The sequence below is a fragment of the Centruroides vittatus genome, unplaced genomic scaffold (assembly GCF_030686945.1).
Source record: "Centruroides vittatus isolate TY-2023 unplaced genomic scaffold, ASM3068694v2 scaffold_464, whole genome shotgun sequence".
In the NCBI taxonomy this organism is placed as follows: domain Eukaryota; kingdom Metazoa; phylum Arthropoda; class Arachnida; order Scorpiones; family Buthidae; genus Centruroides; species Centruroides vittatus.
Window position 1 is genome coordinate 1,894,432 of NW_027122710.1, and position 24,354 is coordinate 1,918,785.

General features: G+C 28.9%; 1 protein-coding gene across 1 annotated transcript in view; it reads left to right on the plus strand.

The window, feature by feature from the left end:
- LOC136989295 (coiled-coil domain-containing protein 66-like) overlaps positions 1-24,106 on the plus strand; it is a 97,093-nt gene extending 72,987 nt beyond the window's left edge. Inside the window, exons 13-15 of the mRNA XM_067287416.1 lie at positions 5,059-5,590; positions 23,232-23,318; positions 23,396-24,106. Coding sequence (XP_067143517.1) covers positions 5,059-5,590; positions 23,232-23,318; positions 23,396-23,461 — 685 coding nt within the window. The 3' untranslated portion in view covers positions 23,462-24,106. The remainder of the gene's footprint in view (positions 1-5,058; positions 5,591-23,231; positions 23,319-23,395) is intronic.
- The last annotated feature ends 248 nt before the right edge of the window (positions 24,107-24,354 follow it).

Here is a 24,354-nt window from a genome sequence, read left to right on the forward strand (position 1 = left end):
TTAGAGAAGTCAGGTGTCTCTATGATTCCTTTAAAACAAATAAGCACAGACACAAGGCAATATTCTATAGGTGCTACAGACTTTCATGTCATCTGATAGAACATCAGAAGGATATTGAGGACAGCAGATGTATCACAGAATTATCCAAAAATGTATTGAAACACGATCTTATTCCTTTATGGGCTGAAACATCATTAATCAATCAATGTTAGTGCAAATTTATCTTTATTTGGAAAGTATTATACATTTCTAAATTAGAACCTGTAACAAACATACTTTAGAAATCTCAAACATATGGACTATTTAAACTTTTAAATGAGTAAGATCATACCTTGTGGCAAAAATTTAAATTTATATTTTGTTATTATTTATTTTTTTTTATCCATAAAAATCATTCTTATATCTTACTCCTAATTTTTTGTAATTTACTTTATTATTTTATCATTCCTTTATCCCCTATAAAAATCACTTTATTTAACTTCAATTTATATTTATGTTCGAATTTTAACATTTACAACTTTAAATATGTTCATTTAACCAAGTGATTGCGTAACAGTAATTAAATAACATTCTGTTTTAACCTGAAGAAGACATCAATATGATGTTGAAAGTGCTTGTTTTTACTATCACTAAGGTGGTTACTTTATCATCATCAAAGTGCTAATTTCAACATTGTTAAACAACTTGTATTCTTCATTTAGCTTTTTGTTTGGATTTGTATTAAATTATTATTTCAACAACCTAATAATTCTGTTTTTTCCCAAACTTATCATGATGACTTTTGTGTGTTATAACACTCTTTTTATTCTTTTCAAGTACCTTTAACAAAATACATTTAGGACTCATAACATCCCTCTTCAGTTGTTATACGTTGTTATATATTAAACTGTAAAAAACAAAGATATGGTAACATATGTAAGGTCAAATATGTATGGTATGTGTCTTGTTGCTTTTGATAATGTATTTGAAGATTTGAAAGCCAAATGTGTATTTAATAATATGGTTTGTACACCAAAAATAAGTTTATCTTATTGTTTACATTTTATTTCTTAGTTTGTGTTATTAACATCCAGAATTTATTTATACCTTTGTTTTGTATAGTTTAATATATAACAACTGTATAACAACTGAAGAGGAATGTTATGAGTCCTAAATGTATTTTGTTAAAGGTGCTTAAAAAGAATAAAAAGAGTGTTATAACACACAAAAGTCATCATGATAAGTTTGGGAAAAAACAGAATTATTAGGTTGTTAAAATAATAATTTAATTGTTAAAGAATTTTAAGGGAAAGACTGTTTTATTTATTTAATGAGTCAGCTAGTTAATAAGTACAGTCGAGCCTGCATAAGTCGACACCCGGATAACTCAACACCATCTGTTTCAGTTTTTTGTGGTCCCGGCCGACTTACATAGGCATTAATGTTAAAAAACTCCGGTTTACTCGACACCGTTTAACTCGTCACCACTGGATAAGTTAATATACTTTTGCTGTCCTACACTTCGATAAGTCGTCACCCCCTCTTGAAAAAATGAATTCACTGTGCACGTGTGGTGTGAACTCATTTTTTTTTCAGGAGGGGGAGTTGATTTATTTATTAATATATAATTAATATATTTAATAATATATATATATATTATTAAATATATTAATTATATATTATATATTATATTGTTAATATTATATATATATATATATATATATTAATAAAAATGCCTTAATATTTTATGTATTTTTATGTATAAAATAATAACGGATAAACATAAAGAAAATATACAATCTACATCAACATTACACCAGAATCCAATTTTGCATTTTCTCATGCCAGAGGCATTAAGAATCCTTAGACATTACTTGCCAACAATTGACAATTGTGAAGATGATGATTTAAAGGCGTTCATGATCATTGAAAAAGAAAGTCAAGACAGTTAAGTGCTCAAAACAAACAACACTAAACGAATTTTTCAGTTTTCATCTACAGAGTAATTGTAAATGGAGGACACAATGTATTGTAAGCCTATACTACTGTATAACACACTACTGTATTTTATTAATTGTAGTTTTGTGGTTTTTTTTCCAACTTTGCTTTAGTTGTCACATTGGATAACTCGACACATTTCCACTTCCCCTTGGGGTGTCAACTTATGCGGAGTCAACTGTATTTGTTTGTGTCATAAATCAAAATTTGTAGAATTATTTAAAAAGATGGTTAAAAAATATGGCCTAAAAATGATTTTAAAATGAAAAGGTATAATTGCACAATATTAAAATAAATTAATTTTAATAAACTATTTTTTCTTTGTTAATTACAAAATATTAATAATAAACATATTTACACATGTTACATATATAATTTACATTAAAATAAAAAAGTATATAAGATTCATAGAAAATTTTTATTTTAAATTTACTAATTCATATTATAGTTATTTGAAATATTCTATTACCTTTTCCCTATCATAATTTAAAACTTTTCTCAAAATTCTTTGGTTGGCTTCATAGTAATGTCAACATTTGTGCTGATATTGATAACCTACTACTGTTCTATTATAATCATCATATATGTTTTTGAAATTTTCGTAGTCCATTTATAAAAATTCATAAATTTGGATGACTTGTGATTTATATTTATATATTACCAATATTTACCAAAAAAATAAAAAAAATCTCCCAAATTGTTTGCTAAGTGTGCAAAAATCTTTTTCTGTTGTCCACTTGACTATTGCCCAGCTGTTTTGTATCTTTACTTAGTGCTACTACCAAAAATGTCAGACTAAGAATGGTTTCTTGAAACACTATACATGCAGTTTTTATTGCAGAAATGATTTTACTGCATGAAGAACAGAGTATCATTTGCAGTTATTTTAGGAGAATGTGAATTTTTGTAAATTATGTGTAAAAAGAAAATTAAAAGTTTGTTTATTTTCTCAGTGAAGTTGGTAATTTGCTTTCATGCATCTATTAAATTTCTGCATCTGAAAAAATAATGCTATTTAGAATCTGACTGGATAATCAAGTTGTCTAAGTGTATGCCCACACATTTGCTATTCATCTAATGCCTTTTGTCAAACTATCTGCTGATGTCTGTCACTTTGCCAAGCACACATTCAATTATTTGCTGAGTATCAGTTTATTGCAGGAACAAGAAATGTTCATCTAAGATCTAGAAAATGGGAAATTCTCAAACAATAATTTATGCTACTGCTTTTATAGTTATGAGTAGTTCATATCTGTTAATGAAAAAACATCTGAAATATGTATCATGTCACCAATGCAGAAAAATGTGAATGAAAAAGAAAGGAATTTAAAAAGAAAAGACACAATAAAATTAATTTGCAGGGGAAAAACTACATAGAAAAAAATAAAATAAATATATAAATTATAAACAAAATTGAAAAAAAAAGCTAAATTCAAAAATAAAAGACTAGCTGTAGTTTAAAAAAGATTAAAATGGAAATACCCTTGACCAAATCCATTCATTTGCTACTCACCAAATGCTGAGTAGTGTGGATGGACAATACAAATATGCAGAGGAAAACATTCTTCTCTTTTGATTTGGCCCAATTTTCCAACAAGAATCGAGAAATGGCAAACACCAAATATTTGTCACAAGTAAACTATCTACACTACTCTGTATTCACCAAATGTTTGCTCAGCATTCGGTGAATAGTGAATATGTACAGTACAGTACATGTGCCCTAAAGTGTGGATCTGTGACGTAGAGGATTCCGGTTTGATCTAGGTACATCTCCAGATTTTTTTATGAGTAGTCTGTCTGAATATGTCCATCATTTTAACCTTTATTAGATTGGCCTGGCCATTCCCATAGTGGTCCGATTGAATGGGTATAAAATACATTCCCTTAATTTTCAAAACAGCAGGAAGGGTACAAAAAAAGAAATTTGAACAATTCACACAATGAGTTTACAACTGTTGACAATAACAATAACGTCATCAATGATGTGTTTTCAAGTTCACTCTCTCTTTGGTTGGCTTCAAATATATTGTCTGGAAGTAAGCAGTACTTCATAAGCTGCATTGTAAAGAGGTACAGCATCAATGAAAAGTACAAATATTTTTTGGAAAATATCAACTGTAATTCTAAATGTCAATCTAACAATTCCTGCAAAAGTAAACTTTGCCATTGTTCTTAATTATTACACATATTTAATCATGTATCCTAAATTTTTTATTTGTATTAATACTACAGAATAAACAGAAAATAACCATAATGCACTGTATGGTATGTTGATAATGCTGTAATGCATTGTGGTCATATTTTTAACTGTCACAATATGAATGCATAAAGACTTGCAGCAAGTTGTAGCATATTTGTAAATACCACAACTTGTGGTTCTTTACAAGAGCCAGAATGTGAAATTTCTTATTATAGCTGTTTCTATAAGCCACAACATATTCTAATCATTTTTTTCGCTCATCAAGCATTTTTGGTCTCTGTGCCTAACATATTTATCAACTATTAAGAAAATTTCATACAATTTTTTTTACCAACTTCCAATTTTATAAAAATATCAATATAGATAATACAATATGTGTATGCACATTCTTGTGAATTAGATCTACTTTTTTACAGTTTCTTTGTGAAATAGTTTCTTCCTTTGATGTAAACTTCATGACATGAGATATTCTATCTAATGCAGAATTAAATTAATACAGAAATTAATTATTTTATGAATAATGTAAATTTAACTAAACTTCAATTAAACTGAGTAAATAAAACATTTATTTTGGATAAACATTTTTAAAGTTCTATGCTTCACCATTATATACATTAAAATCCAAACAAAAATTGAAAACAGAATATTAACAAATGCATGATTGGATTGCATGTCATTGAGATTTTAAGAAAAAATTGCAAACTTAATATGACACCTAAAGAAAGTTATATTCTGACTCCTAGAGTAGAGATAAATATTTTGTTTAATTAATCTAACTTGAAAAAAGAACAAAACCCTTTTTTTATACTAAACTTTTTATTTTAAGCTAAAAATGAATGGTTAAAAAGTAACTAATATTGATGAAATTTGTTTTTATCTAGATATCATTACAATAATAGTCGACATGTTTCTAAACTTGTTAGAAAAAATCGACAAGAAAATTATAATTCTGCCGATGATATTATTGTAAGATCAGGAGATAAAGAAACGAATAAAGGTTTTTATTCAGATTCTCCTACAGAATCAAAACTTCCAGGAAGATTAACACAAAGTACTGATAATCTGTTAACTCAGTTTTCTGAATCGTGGCCAATAAGAACTCATTCTAGAAATTTTAGTTATCTCGATGGTCGACCTCATCATCCTTCTATGCGTAAAAAATGGCATAGTCAAGAAACTTTCATGCCTCGTTCTCCTAATTTCATGCCACATTTGTGTTCTTCGCCTCCTGTTCCAGCTGTTCAAAAAAGAATTGGATATAAATATTCTTCTGGTGATTCATATCATGCACCCAGAAGAAAATGGAGTGATCAAGAAAGTTATAAATTAGAAAGTATTCCATCATCAAGCATCAAACGAAATTCATTGATTAATGGAAATGAAAATGGAGTTGGTGATGAAAAACCTGATGGAGTAAGTATTTTTTTATTTTATTTAATATTGAATACATTAATATTCAAATAGTGTAGGCAGTAATTATTGTTTAAAAATGATTTTAAAAAATAATTACTGCCTACATAAAATTAATTGAAGTTAGTAATAAAATAATTTTTAGGAAAATATTACAGAATTATAAACTGAGTTTTTTATTTCCATACTCAGTAGGGTAGATATCTTTCAGGAATAATTTCTGTGTAAATTATTCATATAATTAATATTGGGTTAGGTATATTATGGGTTTGTGATGTGAGTTGATACACAAATTACAATTGTAGTCTATAGAGCTTATGTTGAAATTTATTTTTTATTCATATAAAATTAAATAGTAATATATCTTCCATAATACAAAGTGTAATTTTCAATATTATTACATTCCACTTCTCAGCACTGAATCTACAGACAGAAGCTTTATTACTTTTATTTAAAATGAGTATATTTTTAATCTATACAATCCTCTTTAAAGTTAAAATGCTTTGTATTGAAAACTTCTTAAATACAAAATTTATCAATCATTTCAGATAACATAATTTAAGGAAATAATAGTGTACTGTACATAAAAATTATCTGTAACCCATTTTTATAATTTCTTTTCATGTATATTATAAAATTCATCATACTTTGATGATTCATTCTATTGCATTTAATAAGAACTTTGGTTACACTGTTGTTTTCTAGTGGTCTTCATTTATATAGTGATGATTTTTCAATAGTTGTTGTTAATACAGTCAACACATTTTTACATTCACATTATCCACATTCAGTAAGCATCTATTACTACTAAAATCTTTCTCCAACTCTTTTAATCAAAATTACAACAATAAAAATTATTTCTGGAAGAAGGAAAAGGAATTCATTCAATTCCTACTATTAGTTCACACTCTCCCTATATTTATTTATTTATTTATCTTGTTCAAATTCTCAATCGTTAATAAAATACTTTCTATTCATCCACTCAAGTTCAAATACATTTTTTTAAACTTGTAGTGAATGACACTTGATGTTAATACAGTTTTTTCCAATATTAATTCATTAATTAATTAATATTTGGCGCCTGTCAGCAATATGCCCATTCTGACCGATAGAGGGCGCGAGGAGAAAAAAACCAAACTTAGTAATTATTTAATAAAAAGTAACTTAAATAAAAATTTTTCTTTGTTGACCTAAGTAGGAATTGACTTTAAAAAATGTTTTTTTATATTATTAGCTTGTTTTATAATTTTGATCAGTGTTTTTCAGATTGACTCTCATCTTCAGATTTTATCATCATTCAAAATCTTTTGATTCTGTTGACCATTAGTTGAATAAACTTTTAAATTTGTTAAAATTCTTTTCAACTTGACAGCTTTTATTTTTTTTAATAACAAAAATAAAAACTTATTACATTTATTTTTTTATTATTATTATTAAAAACACATGTGTATTTGAGAGTGAGTGTGTTTGCATGCATTCATACACTCTATCTCTAAAAATTAGAATTTATCAGTTTTGAAGACACCAATCACATTTAAAACAATCAAAATGGATTTAAAAGTTTATTTGACTAGTAATCAACAAAGTCAAAGGATTTTGAATAATAAGATCTGGAGACTTAATCTTTAATTAGAATGTTTATCAAAGTTACTTTTAAAAGTCTTCTGAAAATAAGTGTTTTATTTTACTGTCATAATCAGTAACATTATTTGCATGCAGCGAATTATCTGATACAATTGTTGCTTTATTCATTTAATGTACATTTTATCATTGCAAACTGTTCCTTATTTTTCCGATATTGGTTTTCTGGTTTGTTTTTGATTAGAGAAAGATCCTTTATATTATCTAGTTAATTAACCATAGTACATTAAGAAATAAAATTGTTTTTCTGCTAGAGTGGTATTCCCAGCGAGCAGCTATTCATGCTAAACTGACTTTTTACCACTTGTGTGTTTTTTTTTTTTTTTAAAAAGAATCACTTTACTTAACCCTTGTTTTTTAGTACAGATTTTAGAAATTAGGTGGTTCCTCTATCAAGAGACAGTTGTTTTTTTTTTCTTTTTCTACAATGAACTTGTCGCCGATCGAATCAATGTATTGAATTCTGTAAAAAGTTTTGGTCTAAAGAACTTTGATGAAATTTGTTTCTCTATCACTTTGCAATTGTGATAATATGTAATTCATTTGTTCCTCTATCTATTAAATAAAAGAAGAATCTTTACATTTTTTTAGAGTTTAATTTTTAATATTCTGTTATTCATATCAGGTTTACTACTTTAACACAAATATCCATTAGTCATCTGACACATTCAGGAGATAAAACTCCTATGCAATTTATTAATGTAATTCAAACTGATATTGATTGAAAAGGAGACATATCACTGTAAGGATTTCCTATTTAAGCAGAGTACTGATTGCAATCATATAATTTCAAAATTAGATATTATAAACTCAGTTTAATGTATTTTAGATGCTACATGGATAATGGAAGATTAATTAAGGTAATATTAAATAATGATTGAATCTCATTAAAAAAGTTTACTAATAATAATTAATTATTTTTACAAATACAGTCAATTCTGCTTACAATTAAGCAGAGTAGACTGTATTTGTAAAAACAATTAATTATTATTAGTAAACTTTTTTAATGAGATTCAATCATTATTTAATTGGGACATGTTGAGACTAATTTGTTTTGGCCCAATTAAGCAGCTGCCCCAATTAAACAAACTAATAATAAATTTTAAAATAAAATATGTAATATTGATACATAGGTAAATAAATAAGCAGGTAAAAAAGCAATAATTAGGTATTTATTTTAATGCTTTATTAAAGCAAAATACAAAAAATATTTGTACTATAAATTTGTCATACTCATGACAACAGGTAACTGATTCGCATCATGCTAGTGTTGCCAAATATTAGTAGTGGTGTACATAAGGGTTGATCATTCGATCCGTTCCTGATCAAATGATCTTCCTTTCTTCCTTTTTAGTTAGAACATGACCGGATTTGTTTAAAAGTCCCCTTACGGCCTTTTTTTGAGCACAGTTTCCTTTACTTGAAGGTGGGCCACTTCGGCGAGAGCATTCGTAGAATCTGGTCCCAACGCTTGGATGACTGCTGTCCAAGTCTAGACGTAATCATACGCACAACACCTTTCAAGGGTACTCTAGTTGTCTTCCAACTTGGTCAAGAGACCTCAAAAAATTGTCAAGGGGTCTTTGTCCCTTCACTTTTAAGGGGATCGTCCAGTCCAATCTTAAGCAGGGTCAGTAGCTGTGCCTCAGACAGAATTCCGGTGTGATACGTTAGGCTGTGCCGACCCCCTCTGGAAAAACCAAACAGTCTGAGCAAAAGACAAAATTGCTTTGTCTCTGCCAATCATTAGGCCTACACAACATTAGTGTATGTAGCGTTGGCATATTTTCAGAAGATCCATAAAATATATAAAAAATTTCTAAATTCCTTTTCTGCTACTGTCCTAATTAAGCATTTAAATTATGTATTAATTTATTAACTTGGTTTCTGTTCTTTGAGATTTGGTCCAATAAAGCAGCTGCCCAATTACTGGGGCTTAGTTAATTCAAAGTCCTTGAGACCCCAAGTACTTCCCAAAAGAATTTGCGAGTTCATCACACAGCATAATTCAGTATTTTGTGTGTAAATGCAGTTGGAACGTATTTCCTTTCATGTATGTTTACAATAGATTTTGCAACACTTTGTTGTTACAGATTTTTAATCGTGGACAGAGTCAAAGACCAGTCTTTTTCAACAATCTCCCTTTTAGTTCCCTTCGCTGCTACTTAAATTGTTTTTAATTTAGCTTAAAGCAATCACTATTATTCTAGTATGAACTATGTTTTACAGATGAGATTACAAAGTTAACTGGCTTCTGCTTGGTGGTCACTTTTGTCCTAATATATCATGAGATCTACCAGTTTATTACTGAGCATGTCAACCAATGCCATTTTGATATCAAATGACATTGATAACATGTTTATCAGTAGCTAGACACTTCATTGGTGTCATTTTTTTCTCACAGTCAACATTATCAATGTGCAGGTAATTACTAGATTTTTTGGGTGTTGGTGGGTAATTTCAGAAATTTTAACATCTAGCTTTAGCAGTACTATGCAAAAAATATCAAAACATTAAAGTTAAATCCATTTCTTGCACTCTTCAGTCATTTGTCCTCTCAACAAGCATATTGGTATATTAATCAGTTTATTTAATGCTTTAATATGTTATTTACAATATATTTAATATTGTAATTATAAAGGTTACAATATATGTAAGCCAAAAATTATTCCATTATGGATTCACATACATAAAGAAACATAATTTTTAATTAGGTGTGTTTATTATTTACCAAAGATGGCAGATCATTCACTTCATTGATAAGTGAAGGACATGAAATGACACAGCTGAAACTGAGAAGACGTAAGAGAAAATCAAGTGATTTAAGGAATAGATAAAATACATCATTCATAAATGATTTCTCAGAGAAAAAGAAGAGGGCTGGTAGATTTGGGTATTTTCAGATGATTTTTGAATGTGATGTGGGTAATTTCCCTTATTTGCATTGGAAATGCAGTTCACACTGTCACAATACAATGTAGAATATGCAAGTGCATGTATTGGTAAATATACAAAAATGTACAGGTAGAATTTTTGGCTTGAGTTAAAAATCTCCCAATTTCATAGTAGCCAAGTTGAATTAACATGTAAATCCCAATATTAAAATAATGGGAGAAAATGCATGCATTCTAGTAAAAGTGAATTTGAGTTAATTATATTTGATTTAACCAGGTTCCACTATATTATAGAATGTTTTTAATATATTTTAACATGGGGCTAATATAAAAGTGATCAGAAGAAATTTATTATTAAGTTAATAAATTTATTAGATTTTTTTTTTTTTGAGATTATTCTGAGAATAAAGCCAAATTCTGTTCAAGATAATTTTTATATTATATGATAGCATATTGTGTATTTAGATCTTTGTGCTCCTTATACTTAAGAAAAAAGGAAGATACATTATAGAAAAAGAAAATCTTAATTTACTTTATTTCACTTTTATTATTATGATTGTTTCTCATAAATATTCCCATTTTGTTACAAAATCATGTATTAAGGAAGATGATTATGGGATGTAAGTAGTCAATTTGTTACAAAAAACTATGGTATGTGTTATGTTACATCATAATAGTACCAGTTTTAACTTCATATAAGAAATTGTAACACAAACAGTTAGATAATGTATTTTGATTTTCTCTTTGACTTAAATTATTATCAATTTAAATTACAAACATTAATTTCAAAGTTTTTTAAATGCAATTATTTAATCAGTCTTGATGATAAGATTGTAAAGAACAGTCATGCATTGTTACTTTTATTTTTATACGCAGTTGTTTCTTGAATTCTGTTTTGATACAAAAATCTGTAATTAAAATTTCTTATAATTTATCAAATCATTTTTATTAGAACAGAATCATAAAAAAAAGTTATTTATAATCTATTGTTCTAGTTTGAACTATGTTTTACTGATGAGATTACAAAGTTATCTGTTTAAGATTTGTTTTCTCTATACCTAATCTACTCTTGATTTTTTTGTATTTTATTATACAAACAGCTTACTATTTCTAAATGCTTTATTTGTATTTCCCTAATTATTTTAAATTAAAAAAAAATAACTTATACAGCATATCACACAATCACATGCAACTTTGAATAGCAGCAAAAGGTTAATCACATAGAAAAAAAAAGTGATTGAGTAATTATTTTAAAGCAAGGAAGATAATCCTGCACTGTTATTTTATTGAATTGATTGAAATCCTAATGTTTGCACTGTACTGTTGTGCAAACATAATGTTTTTTTTTTGTATTTGTTCCTGTTATGATGCATTAAAAATAATAAAATGAGTCATAACCATACTTTATCTTATCTAACCCTGCTTGCATCTTAATGCATCTCTCTCTATTTTGAATTATTCTAGACAGAATGGACAAATAATATAAGTTTTATTTAGATTGTGTTAAACAGTAACAAGTAATTCAAACAAACAAATTAATTTTAAAATTAAAATTGCAGTTATACAATTGTTTATACAATTATACAATTACAATCATGTAAATTGTATAAAAGACTGAATTAATTCTATTTATTGTAACTAATTTTTGTTAAATACATACAGGCTTTTATCCTGTGGCAAAAGAATAAAGCTAAAAAACTTTTTGTTTACAAAATGTTATATAAATTAAAGTCCAGTCCAATTGATTAGTATTATATAAAATATATTTTTTAAACTTAGAAAATATTACAAAAATTTCCAATGAATGAATTTTAAAAGTGTCCTCCTTAGTTGCTTTATGTACACCATCAGGAAATAACAATTTTGTAGCAGAGTCTACCTTTATTTGGAGATTTCTCAACCACCTTAACATGCAAAATGTTTTCAATCTTCCCTCTAGAAGCAGAACAAACATGATGTTGGTGTATGAAAAGGACTAAGAAGGATTTTTAAAATTCATCCATCAGAAATTTTTTGTAAATTTTCTAAGTTTATACTTATTGTCCCAGCTAACATTTTGTTTTAATGTGAGATGTAAAAGTCATCTTAAGATGGCATATCTAAAGTCTGCTCCACACATTTGGTATTCACCAATTGCTGATTAATTGCCTTTTGCTAAAGTACTTGCCAAAGCATTTGTTATGTGACAAGCACATACGTACACACGTTATTACTTTCCAAGCATCGGTTCATTGTGGAAATTACGAATGTTTGTCCAAGATTCATTCCTTTTGATTTGGCACAATATACCAACAAGGATTGGGAAACAGTGAATACCAAATATTTGTCAAGCAAAGTCGCAAGTAAATCATCCACACTACCCAGTATTGGTCAAATGTTTGCTCAGCATTTGGCAAATACTGAATGTCTGGAGCCACTTTAAAGATTAACATTCAAAATTAGATGGAAAGCGGACTATTCTTTGTACAAATTGCAATAATTACTTTTAAAGGCTTGTTTAATGAAAAAGTTATTACTTACATATTTTTATTTAAATAGTTAAGATACAGATGCACATACAGTAGATAGCTTATCTTAATTAATTAATAAAGTACTTGGAATTATTCTAAGATTCTTCACACAAAGTTAGTCCAAATGTGAAATTATTATTCATTACTGAAGAAACTTATGTTTAACCAAATTTCTAATCTTCCAATGACCCAAATTTAGATAATACAGATATAAAAAGAATTGACCATCTTGCAAAAGTATATCTAACTTTCTCTCTTCTTTGAAACCGTGTTTGATGATTTGTTGGACTATGAACCCAAGGTTGAGTTTTAAAATAAACACTTGGCTTTATTTCCTTCTTTATTTAGTTATATCTATCTACTAAAATCTGCTATTACTATAGCTACTACAGTTAACTGTGAAATTAGAATTCTTATCTTTAATTCTTCTAGAAATGTAATTGTTTTAGCCTACAGGCTCTTTAATACAATTTGTACTGAACCTAGACAACTTAAGTACAATTATATTCTCTTTGTTACACCAAAAATTTACACATGATATGAGATTGTAACAAATGTAGAGGTCAGCCTGTATATCACAATGAGGGATGAGCCAAAAGAATAGTTCACATTTTCTTGTGTCCCCTAATTTATAGCTCTCAAAAGCAGGTTTCACTTCCAGGAGCATGCCCTCTCGTGTTCAGAGGGGGCACTAAGTGCCACCACAAACCATTAAGAAAGGAAATATTATGTTAAGATGATATTTAGAATATAAATATACTTTTTCCAACTAAAACAATTTTGTTTGAAATAATATTTGTTTAAGTTAGATTTATAAAGTAGAATATAAACACTATATTTCATGATGTTTAATTCTTTGTTTTATCAATCAAAGTTTGAGATTATTATTTAACAACTGAGTACAGTGATGGAAATTTCCAGTATACCAGGTTGTTCAATAAGTTTTGTTGTTTGATAAGAAAAACATGATTTTATGGTTTGAAATACATTTTATTATTCAATATAATCTCCCTGAACTTCAATACACTTGTTCCAGCAATTTTCTAATTTATGGATTCCATCCCTGAAGTGAGAAGCTGGAAGACTGACGAAGTATGCTTCCATGGCTGCTATTACCTCTTTGTTCGATGAAAATCATTTCTCCATGCATGAATTTTTTGAGATGTGAGAACAGCCAGAAGTCAGAGGGAGCTAAATCTGGCAAATAGGGTGGATAATGCAACAATTCATACTTTAATTCACTTATTTTTTGCAATGGTTTTTTGAGCGGTGTGAGAGGGTGCATTGTCTTGATGAAAAATGATTTTTTTTCTTCTGTAAACCAGATCTTTTCTCACAAATTTTTACATCCAGCTGGTCCAAAAGGTTACAATAATAATCTGAGTTTATTGTTTTACCAGTTTGGAGGTAATCCACGAACAAAATTCCTTTTGCATCCCAAAAAACTGATACTAACACCTTCTTGGCTGATTTCTGGACCCTAACTTGCTTCAGAGCTGAATACTGGGTTCACACCACTCCTTAGTCTCTTGTTTTGATTCAGGATCATGGTGGTAGACCCAAGTCTCATCCATAATGATGAAACGACACACAAAATCCTTTTTATCCTTTCTAAAACATTCCAAATGTTGCTGAGAAAGTTGCATTCAAATGTGTTTTTGTTTCATTGTTAGCAAATGCAGCACCCATTGTGGCACAGATTTCTGTAACCCAAAACTTTAGCCAAAATATTGCTCGCACTGCCTAATGTGATCCCTAGGGCTTTTACTAAATCTCTCTCAGTTAATTGACGATCTTTCAAAACTGTATGCTGTATTTTTGCTACGATTTCTGGTGTTGATGCACTTTTTGGACGTCCTTCACGTGGATCGTCTTCAAGACTTGTATGACCACGTTTTAATTCAGCAACCCATCTTTCTACTGTTCTAATTGAAGGTGAAGAGTCCTTATACACTTTTAACAATCGTTCAAGAATTTGTTTTGGTGCTACACCTTCCAAAAATAAGAATTTTATCACTGCACGATATTCAATTTTTTCCGTTGTAAAAAAATACAGTGACATGTCAACTTTGAACGGCTGTAAATATACGAATGAGTTGACAAATCTACATGAAACTTCACACATGTTCATAAAAAAATAGTACCATTTTTAGAGAAATAAAGCGATGAACCTAATAGCGCCATCTCTTATCGAACAACAAAACTTATTGAACCACCTAATAAATCATTTTTTTACAAACTTTAACAAATGTCTTGCAAAAGTATCTGAAATTACTCATTTTTTCTCTCTTAGGATGTCATTTTTAGTCTTGTAACTGGTATCTAAAATTTTAATAAGACCACTTTTTTACATGCAAGAAATTTTAACAAAATTAGTTACCTAATAATTTTTCATACTTGTTATACATACAAGATTAAATCATCTATACACTGCATAAAATGAATAATCTAATATGCATTTATATTATAACAACCAAAATTATCCTGCATTTTTAGGATCATTATATACTGCTTATTTATCATCATCAACCTACTCATTTTGGAAAAATTAGAAAATTGTGAAAGAATTAAGTAAAAAATATGACACTTGTTTTTACTGAACCAGAAATAAGAACTTCAGTTATATCTACAAATCTTTACACTGCTGCTTGTCAGGAGGTTTTTCTTTTTCTTCCATTTTTGCTCTTTTTACTTTGTGGGCACTAAGAGTAGGTTTTCTCATTTCCTGGTCTTTTGCTTGTCCCAGATTTTGAGAAAAAGTGAACTGTTTCCTGGGATCCTGGGAAATCCTTGGATATAATTATTTTTCATTTTTAAGTAACTTAATACAACCTGCAGCCTCCAAAATAATAATAATAATAATGCTGTGTAAAATAGGTATAAAAAAATTACTTTTGAGTTACATAGAAATTTTCACAAATAGAAAAGAATTTATTAAAGTTTGTTGGAAACTGCTTACAACAAAAATGCCTTTAAATTGAGTTGAAAATTTAAAGAAAAAAATGAACTTGGACCAAACTTCTAAGTTAGAAAGTAATTTTTGTTATTTAAAAAAAAAAATACAAAAAGTTATTGTAAATTTTTATAAGATTTTAAAAAGCAAAGATGGTCAATACTCCAATCACTCAATTTGATTCATATTGTACTAAAGAAAAGTCCTGCTACTGAGAATGCCCATTTTGATTCAATTGATGTGCGTGGCATCATCTTTAATGCATTTAAGAGAAGACGGATGTTATGTGTTTTTTCATCTGTAGCCTGGAAGATTTCTAATTTGTTTTCGAGATGTGTTGCAGTACTTCTTTTGCTGTCTAGCATTCTTGATTTATGCCCCTCGGCTGTTTTAATAGTGGCATCGAGTTTATAGCCCGATAATTTGGCAGTTCATTTGGCTTTAATAATCGGGTTTATGAAGAAAAACTTCATACTTGCATACTTCATACGTGTTTGTATCCTTTCCCAATTTGCACAACCTGGCATAATGCAGTTATTGAAGCTACTGGGCATACTTAAAAATTAAGACAGCATAAGCACAATTGTTCTAGATATTACAGATTCTGACAAGTAAAGAATTTTCAAAGTCCTGTCACAAATAGGCTACATATTGATTATTGACAATCTGTGACATGCCATAATAAGCAAAAATTTAAAAAACAAATAAGCAGGCTTAAAATTAATAAATACAAATGTATTCTGACAGTTTATGGGTTAATTATACTTTTTATTTGCAAAATTTCCCCAACTTTAACACAAAATAAGATAAAAATTCACTTTTAAGAAATTTGCGGGATTTCCTGGGTTAAAAAACAGCCGAGATCCTGGATTTCCCCGGAACCCATTTGAGAAACCCTAACTAAGAGAACTTTTTCCATACCCATCATGGGTTTTGCTAGATGGCCTGATGATGAAAGATAGGGCTTGACATATTTGGGACAGACTGCCTGTGAAAATTTCTTTAGGTTTTTTGCCCAGGGTCTTAGGTCCTCAGAGTGGTAGGATGATGCTGTAATTACCTTGGCCAGTCATCCAGCCAGCTGATCCCAGGTCCTCAGAGTGGTAGGATGATGCTGTAATTACCTTGGCCAGTCATCCAGCCAGCAATGTTGCCAGAAGTCAGTTATGGGAACTAATTATCAAACTTTTTTTTAAACCAATTTTTTTCTGACTTTTTTTGAAAGTTCTGTTTTTTTTGTAGTTAAGATCCTAAATTACGTAATGAAATTCGAAATTAATCTTCAGAATTCATTTAATCTGGATAAGACTTGAATTGTCACTCCAGTGTTGATAGTTCAGATACAGTAATACCCCAAACTTATGCTATAGGTGGGACCCAGCGATAACCGCGTGAGTCGAATTCACGTAATTCGGGGTATAATTTCGCATATAAATACATACAAATTATTTTTAATTGGGGCCGGAGACTAAAGAAAACAATAATTTATAAAAAAATGTTTAATAAAATCTTAGATAATACATATGTATAACAAATGATATTATTAAAATCGTAAACCGAAGTTATTTTGATGTAGAAGGCTTCATAAAATCGAACAAATTCGTCTGACGGCTCAAAGATTTTTTTTCTCCCGCAAAATTTCCTCGTAGCATGCTAATAATTTTTTATTTCTCGTTTTGTAGAAGAAATGCGCTCTTCGTTGGAGTCTATTTTCTAAAATCTGTAACCCCTTTTCAATTGAACTGAGGCCTTTTGTCAAGTTTTCGCAGCTTCGAGAATGTTTTCTTTACCTTTTATAATTGTACTGACTGTCGATTCCGGTAGATCAAACTTTTCTGCCAATTCACAAATTTTCATTTTTGTATTGAAGTCTTTAATAATGTTAACTTTACATTCCAAAGATAAAGTTTTTCTTTTCTTGTTTGATGCAGAAGAGTCAGTTCTACTTTGTTTGGATGACATAGAAGAGTCTCTCGAGTCTCCGTAGATGTAACAAGCACAGAAATAAATAACACAAAATAAATTGTAGCTATGCGTCGATTCCACGCAACATGTCCGAACATGTAAGCCGAACAATAGTTTGGGGTAAATGAGTAATCAAGAGTTGCGGGGCGCTCAAACAACAGACGAATCATCGAGATTTGAAAATGGCGTAACTCCGGGTTTGCGTAAGTTGGGTTATTACTGTATTTAGATAGAAAAGTAATCCTACACATAACCAAAAATGCAAATTGTTGTATATAATATGTAAGCTTAAATTTTGTATGTTCTTGAAACTTCTATGGGCAATTATTTATTCAGTCTGTTATATCCAGTAATACAAGAAATTTTATTGGATGGTTATATCTATATTCATTATATGTTGCTTGCCATTATCCAACCATAACAAATTTTTCACAATTATAATACAGTTTTCAGGCATGCTGAGTGCTTAGGATAGTAATAATTATACAGTAGAACTTCCAATAATAACTGGAGGTGACTGGCTATCTTAAATTGCAGACCTGTAAATTCCCACTGGTGTCCATCTGCCTGTCTCACCTTTCTTAGTCTCAAGAACAGAGTGAGATAGGTGAAAGTCAAGACCAAATATGGAAATCTTAGCAGCAAGAGGCCCCAATTAACTGTATATGAACTGCCAGTTTGAACCAGAAGTCATGTTATTTCAATTCAAATATTTTCTCCTGAATGGAATTAAATAGATGACTGGCATGACTATCGTTAACAGGAAGAGTGTGATGTACAGGGGCAAGACACTACTAAAATTGAGAGTATTGTGACAGTGTCACAATAAATAATAGCTTGTTGTTTTGTTATTGATTTTTCATGTGATTAACAAACTTGGATGAAACTATAAAAAATTTCAAGGACTAAGCTACAGTATGTTTAACATTGTAGAATAGCAAAAAAAAAATTGTTCAAAAATCTCTAATATGCAGAGAATTCCTAAAAATACCACAGATAGATCTTTTATTGGAGGCTAAAATCTGTAAATAAGGAAGTATGTCTTCTGCTGGCAGTGATGATGATAAATACCTAAAATGTAGTTAGTCCTTGGTGTTGAAATTTTTTAAAGAAGAATTTGAAGAAATTTTTTATCATCATTGCTGGCAGAGGGCACTGTTTCTTTCTTTTCTACCGTAACATGGAGTCATAGCCTAAAATGAAAGATCAATCTCTGTTTTTAGGCATTCTCTACATATTGGAAGACAACTTTGAAAAAAAATTTGTGTGTGATTTTTCTACAATGTTAAAAATAAAAAATTTTCCTTCAATTTATACAATTTATGCAATTTCTAACTCACATTCCAACAATGGCCAATTTTTACTTTCCCGGGTGTTATGTGTAACAGAGGGAAAGTATGGCTATGGGTCAAAAAATGACCCCAAGATTTTTACATTTTTGGATTCGGGTATCTTGAAACATATAGAAAAAAATCCCAAATTTTTTTGCAGTTCTCTATGTGAGTGGTATGATTTTGTTCACCCACTTTGAAACTTAATAACTCCTGTGCCATTATTTAGAGCAGTGGTTTCCAATTAGTGTGCTGCAGCAGTACATTGTAATGTTATTGTTATTCTCTTGTCTTTGAAATAGATTTATATTAGATTTTTGATCTTAAGATGCCTTAGCCTCAGTGGCGTAGCATAGTGGGGGCGGCAGGGGCGGCCCGCCCCGGGCGGCACTTTTAGGGGGCGGCAAAATTTCACAATTAATAATATCTTGTAAAAATTTGAACCTGTAGAATAAACAATAATGATGATTGTTCTTGCTGAAAAGTTCTTTAGAATTACTGTATATTTTAGTCTTTTAAATTGAGATCCCTAAATAAGAGGGCAGCGAAATTTTTTTCCGCCCCAGGTGGCTGATAGCCACGCTACGCCACTGCTTAGCCTTAGCCTGTTGGAAACTAACTGTTGCTCTAATTTTTCTTATTCATTTTATGGTACACTAGTGCATAAGATGAATAAAAAGAATTAAAGCAATTAAATTTTAAAATTTATAAAAAAAAAAAAATGAAATGCACCTCTATTTGTTATCAGCTATATTTAGAAAGTCTGTTCCAGTGATCATCATAGAGTGTGTGCCACAAGTTAAAAAGGTTGGGAACCACTGGCTTAGAGATTTGGCTGACAAAAATGAAGAGATTATTACTTATAAAAACATCAGTGTCACAGATTAAAAAGAAAATTAAGCAAGAAGGATAGGGATTTGTTACAGAGCAACTTTCTTGAACAAGCCTACATTTTTAAGTGTGATATTTTTGTTTTCTCCACCACAGGCAGAGATATTGTAAGGTAACATATTTCTTTACAGAATATATGTGATGCCACTGAAAAACTAATGCTTTTTTAACCCTTCTTTATCTCAAACTAAGTGTTTTGAGTTACTAACTTTGTTTAATTATACTTATTTTTCCTTGCACTATCACATCTCAAAGTTTGGTCAGTCTTGTCTTTAACACCTAGTATACTGAACTATAGATATATTCAGAAAGTCATTTGCTCTTCTTGACTAAAATAACTACATAAAAATATAATTTTTTACTACAATTTTTCTGTAAATGTTAAACCAAGACTTATATGTATATAAATATTATTTATTTAAAATAAAGAGTGCTTGATTTATCTACAAAATTATTTTTCATGCCTTCTTACAAAGACACTTGGCTTTGCTACTGTATTGAACACTTGTAATGTTATATTTAGCAAATAATGATTTAATTAATCAAAATTAATTTGAATGATGTATTTGACATACTTTGTGGCAAATCACCCCTCAAAATTGAAAAATATATTATATTTAATGTAATAAAGAATCAACATTAATATTATTTTCAGGGGATGTAGAACAAATTCATTAACATATTTTTAAAATAATTCAGAAAGAAATATTGTATTTAAAACACATTGTTAACATATTTGGTATTTTAAACATTTTGTGTAGAATTACACTATAATGGAACACATGATTAAATATTTTTAAACCCTAGGTTTTTTTATTTTTGTCTGATGCTAAGATGGCTGAAGCTGCTGTCATTTTGTATGTTATGTCTCTTTGATGGTTCTGTGTACCTTAACACTGGAAGAAAGAAGTTGTGCTTCTTGCTCAACCCCACAATCTTTGTGAGTAGCTTAACATAAATTATTGAAATGGTGTAAGAATCTTTCTTTTTTGTTATTGGTGATATCTTTGTTCACACCTTGCAGATTATGTTGTAATCCTGGAACAGATGAGAAAGTAGACAGATCAGGCATATATAGCATACTGTTAGAAAACAAGTAGTCAATACTTTGTCTTAGCTGCCAACACACATTAATTAAATTTAAATAACCATATTACAGAATAGCAAAAAAACACTTACCTATTATATTGATGATATCCTTACTTAACCAACTGATTAGTGGAATTTTTGGTTTTTTAGATTCTAAATTAATAGCAATTCATCCAAAGTGTATAACAATAATTAATTTAATAATTTTGTTTGACATGTGCTTTCTATGTAATTGTTCCTGGCATTTCTTACTTCACTTATGTTAATGCAGTAATTTAACAACAGGTAAGAGCAAATAACAATATATGAAATTAAATGATAAACTATTAATAAAATTTAAATATTTACTGTCTTAACCTAATAACTGGAGTGTTAATGTTCTATACCTGCAAATGTTTTCGAAGCCCCTTCTGGGCTCTTCCTCAGGCATCTCCATACAATTTCCTGCAAGCTGGCCGTTAAAATTCGAACCCTGTTTGAACGGTGTTCTATTCAGGATGCTATATGCATTCCAGAACCTTTAAACATCGAACAGTACAATGTGTATCAAACTGCACATGCATTCCACGTTAATTCTGTCTGTGAAATTAAATGCTATCGTCCAATATGACCTGCCTAATAAAATTTAATTTGTTTAAAGCAAAATATTTATTAAGATTGATGATAATTGTGGTTAATTAAGCACAAATTGCAGTTGATAGTACGAAAGGACATCATTATCTTGAGATAGGTCATTTAGAAATATTGTAATCCAAGGTTTTGTTATAATGTGTATTTCCATTCTATTGATTCTCCAATGGACCATCAATTATTTATTGTCTCTAAAAAATATACAAGTATATAGAAAAACATTCTTTGCTCTGAGATTTTTTCTTAGACATATCTACTTAACTGATGATTGTGAATAATTTTGATGCCACTTTCTTCTGTAATGTCCAAAAAATTTAGTCATGCAAATACTTAGTTCTTTTTTTATGAATTTTTTTTCATCAGTTATTGGAGGGCAGTAATAACTTTCTGGATAAGTCAAAACAGCTTTCGGATATTTCAACATTACTCATATGAACCACATGATACATATGGTATAATTCTGAACATCTCATGATATGAACATACAAAAATATTCTCTGTGCATAGTTACTGAACGTGAAGAAAGTTGACCATATTTTATTTAATAAAGGGATTGTCTCGTTCATTATTTTCTGTATTTCTTTTGGAATGCATTTTTATAAAAAAGAAATGTTGTTGTTGGTTCTTTTTTTGTGACTACCTTATGAATAATAATGTGTGTTTTTGTAGTAGTAAATGATTATTAATGACTTATTTAAGAAAATTGTCTTGAAATAGTTTCCATCTACAAAAGACTCAGAAAAGATTAAGAATATAATTTTAAAATGAAAGTAGACATAAAATATGGCAGTGCAAACTAATAATTGTACTAAATGTTTACTACTGCAATTTACTACGATTTTTATATTTATTGCCGAAAACAAGCTGTTACATGATAATATATTCTTTAAAATGGTCCAGATTATCTTCAGAAAAGTTAAAACCAATTAAATTACTGACATAATTACAGGTTTTGAAATTTTGTGAACATTTATTTAACTTGTTTGACTGTTAATCCTTGATAGGAATACTAAGTCTGAAAGTTAACTGATTATCATTCATTCACATACTTATTCTGAATCAACCAAAATTCAAGAGTTTAGTACAATAATCCATAAAAATGAATCACAATGTTGATATTCATTTTATGTATAAAATATCAAATTATATAACAATTTTCTTTAAACATGTGATGCTGGATATAAAATCTAATATTTAATATAAAAGTCATTTTTATAATCAAGTAATGTAGGAGACTCCTATTTTTATTTGGTTTCTTCAAATGAAATGTAGACTGTAATGGCAACACTGACAATATTGAGGAAGAGTAGGGTGCAATTGTAGAGGTGAAGGGAATGTAACTTTGAATGAGTGAGCAAGTTGTTTAGTGTTACATGTACAGTGTCTGTATCCATACAATAAATCACATAGCACATCTGGGTCTCTATTTCATTTGAAGGAACCAAATACAACCTAAATAACTTATTTTCTGAAACAATGTCAATTTTTAAATGCAAAAATTTATGAGAATGTAAAAATTTAAATTTCTGTTTTGATTTTATGAAATGTTATAGTATAAGTAAAGGAAGTATCTAATGTAATTTATTAAAAACTGAAGTTTATGTTAACATTTCATATCATAAAGATTTTACTATAAAATTTAAAAAAAAAATTTTCAACTATCTAATGGATTATAAACTCATCCAGAATTTTTTGTATTAATAGTAGTATTATTAATAATAATTTTAACTGTATTTGAAGGATCCTCTTGTTCATCCAGAAATTGTTACTAGACGGCCAACTCCAAGACAGGATAAAATACTTATGCAACTTTCTTCTTTGCGACAGGTATTTTTCATTCTGAAATTCTTATAAAATATTGTTTCATTTTTTTTAAAAGTTGTATCTCATCATTTTTATTTCAGGGTTTGCTTTTAAAACAACAAGAATTGGAGAATTTGTTACTTCATCCTACTTCTGAATCATCTTGATGCTCGAATAAACTTCAAGATAAAAACATCTTGCTTTGTTTCATTTTTAGTTAAATGTTTGAAACTTATATATCATTAATCATCATTTCATTATTCTCTAATCTAGTGTTTTTACAAATGGAATGTTCTGTGATAAAATACATATTCAAACTTTGGAGACATGTCAAAGTAAGTAGTTATAAGACTGTGATATATATACACACACCTTCCATAATGTGTCAAATGGAGCACTTTTTGTTAGACTTAATTTCATGTATATAAATGTTTGCTTGTAGAAACCAAATATATACACCTATTTTAAGAGTTTATGTTTAGAAAAAGATTTGTATTATATTGTATTAGAAAAATGAACTATTTATACAGAAAAAGCTTAAGATTATTATAGAAAAAAAAATGAAATTTCCAGGTAAGAATCAAAGTTATCTCTTCTGCATTATAGAATTCATTATTCATGTATAAAATATTGTCATTTTAAATTATTCCTATTAAAGTTGTTTATAGTTAATGATAAATATAATTAAAAAGTTGTTTCATCATTATTATACTGAATAGAAAATTTTTTACCACAAAATCAAGTCATTTTCACAATTTAAACCATCGATATGGTAAAATTTTAAGAACCATGAATTATGACAAATATTTTGCAAAATACTTTAAAACAAAATTTCAACTATTATGAAGTTTAAAAGTATTAAACTGAAATAAATAATTTGTATATAACAATATATTAGTTATAATTCAAAAGAATTGCAAAAATTTAGAATATATATAAGCTATGATAGTGTACGTAATTCTGTTGATGTTTATTGTTTATTTAACTTAGAATTTGGTTAACATTGCACAAAGTTTCTGCAAGAAGACTGCTAAAACTTTGTATGTACCATTTAGAGAAG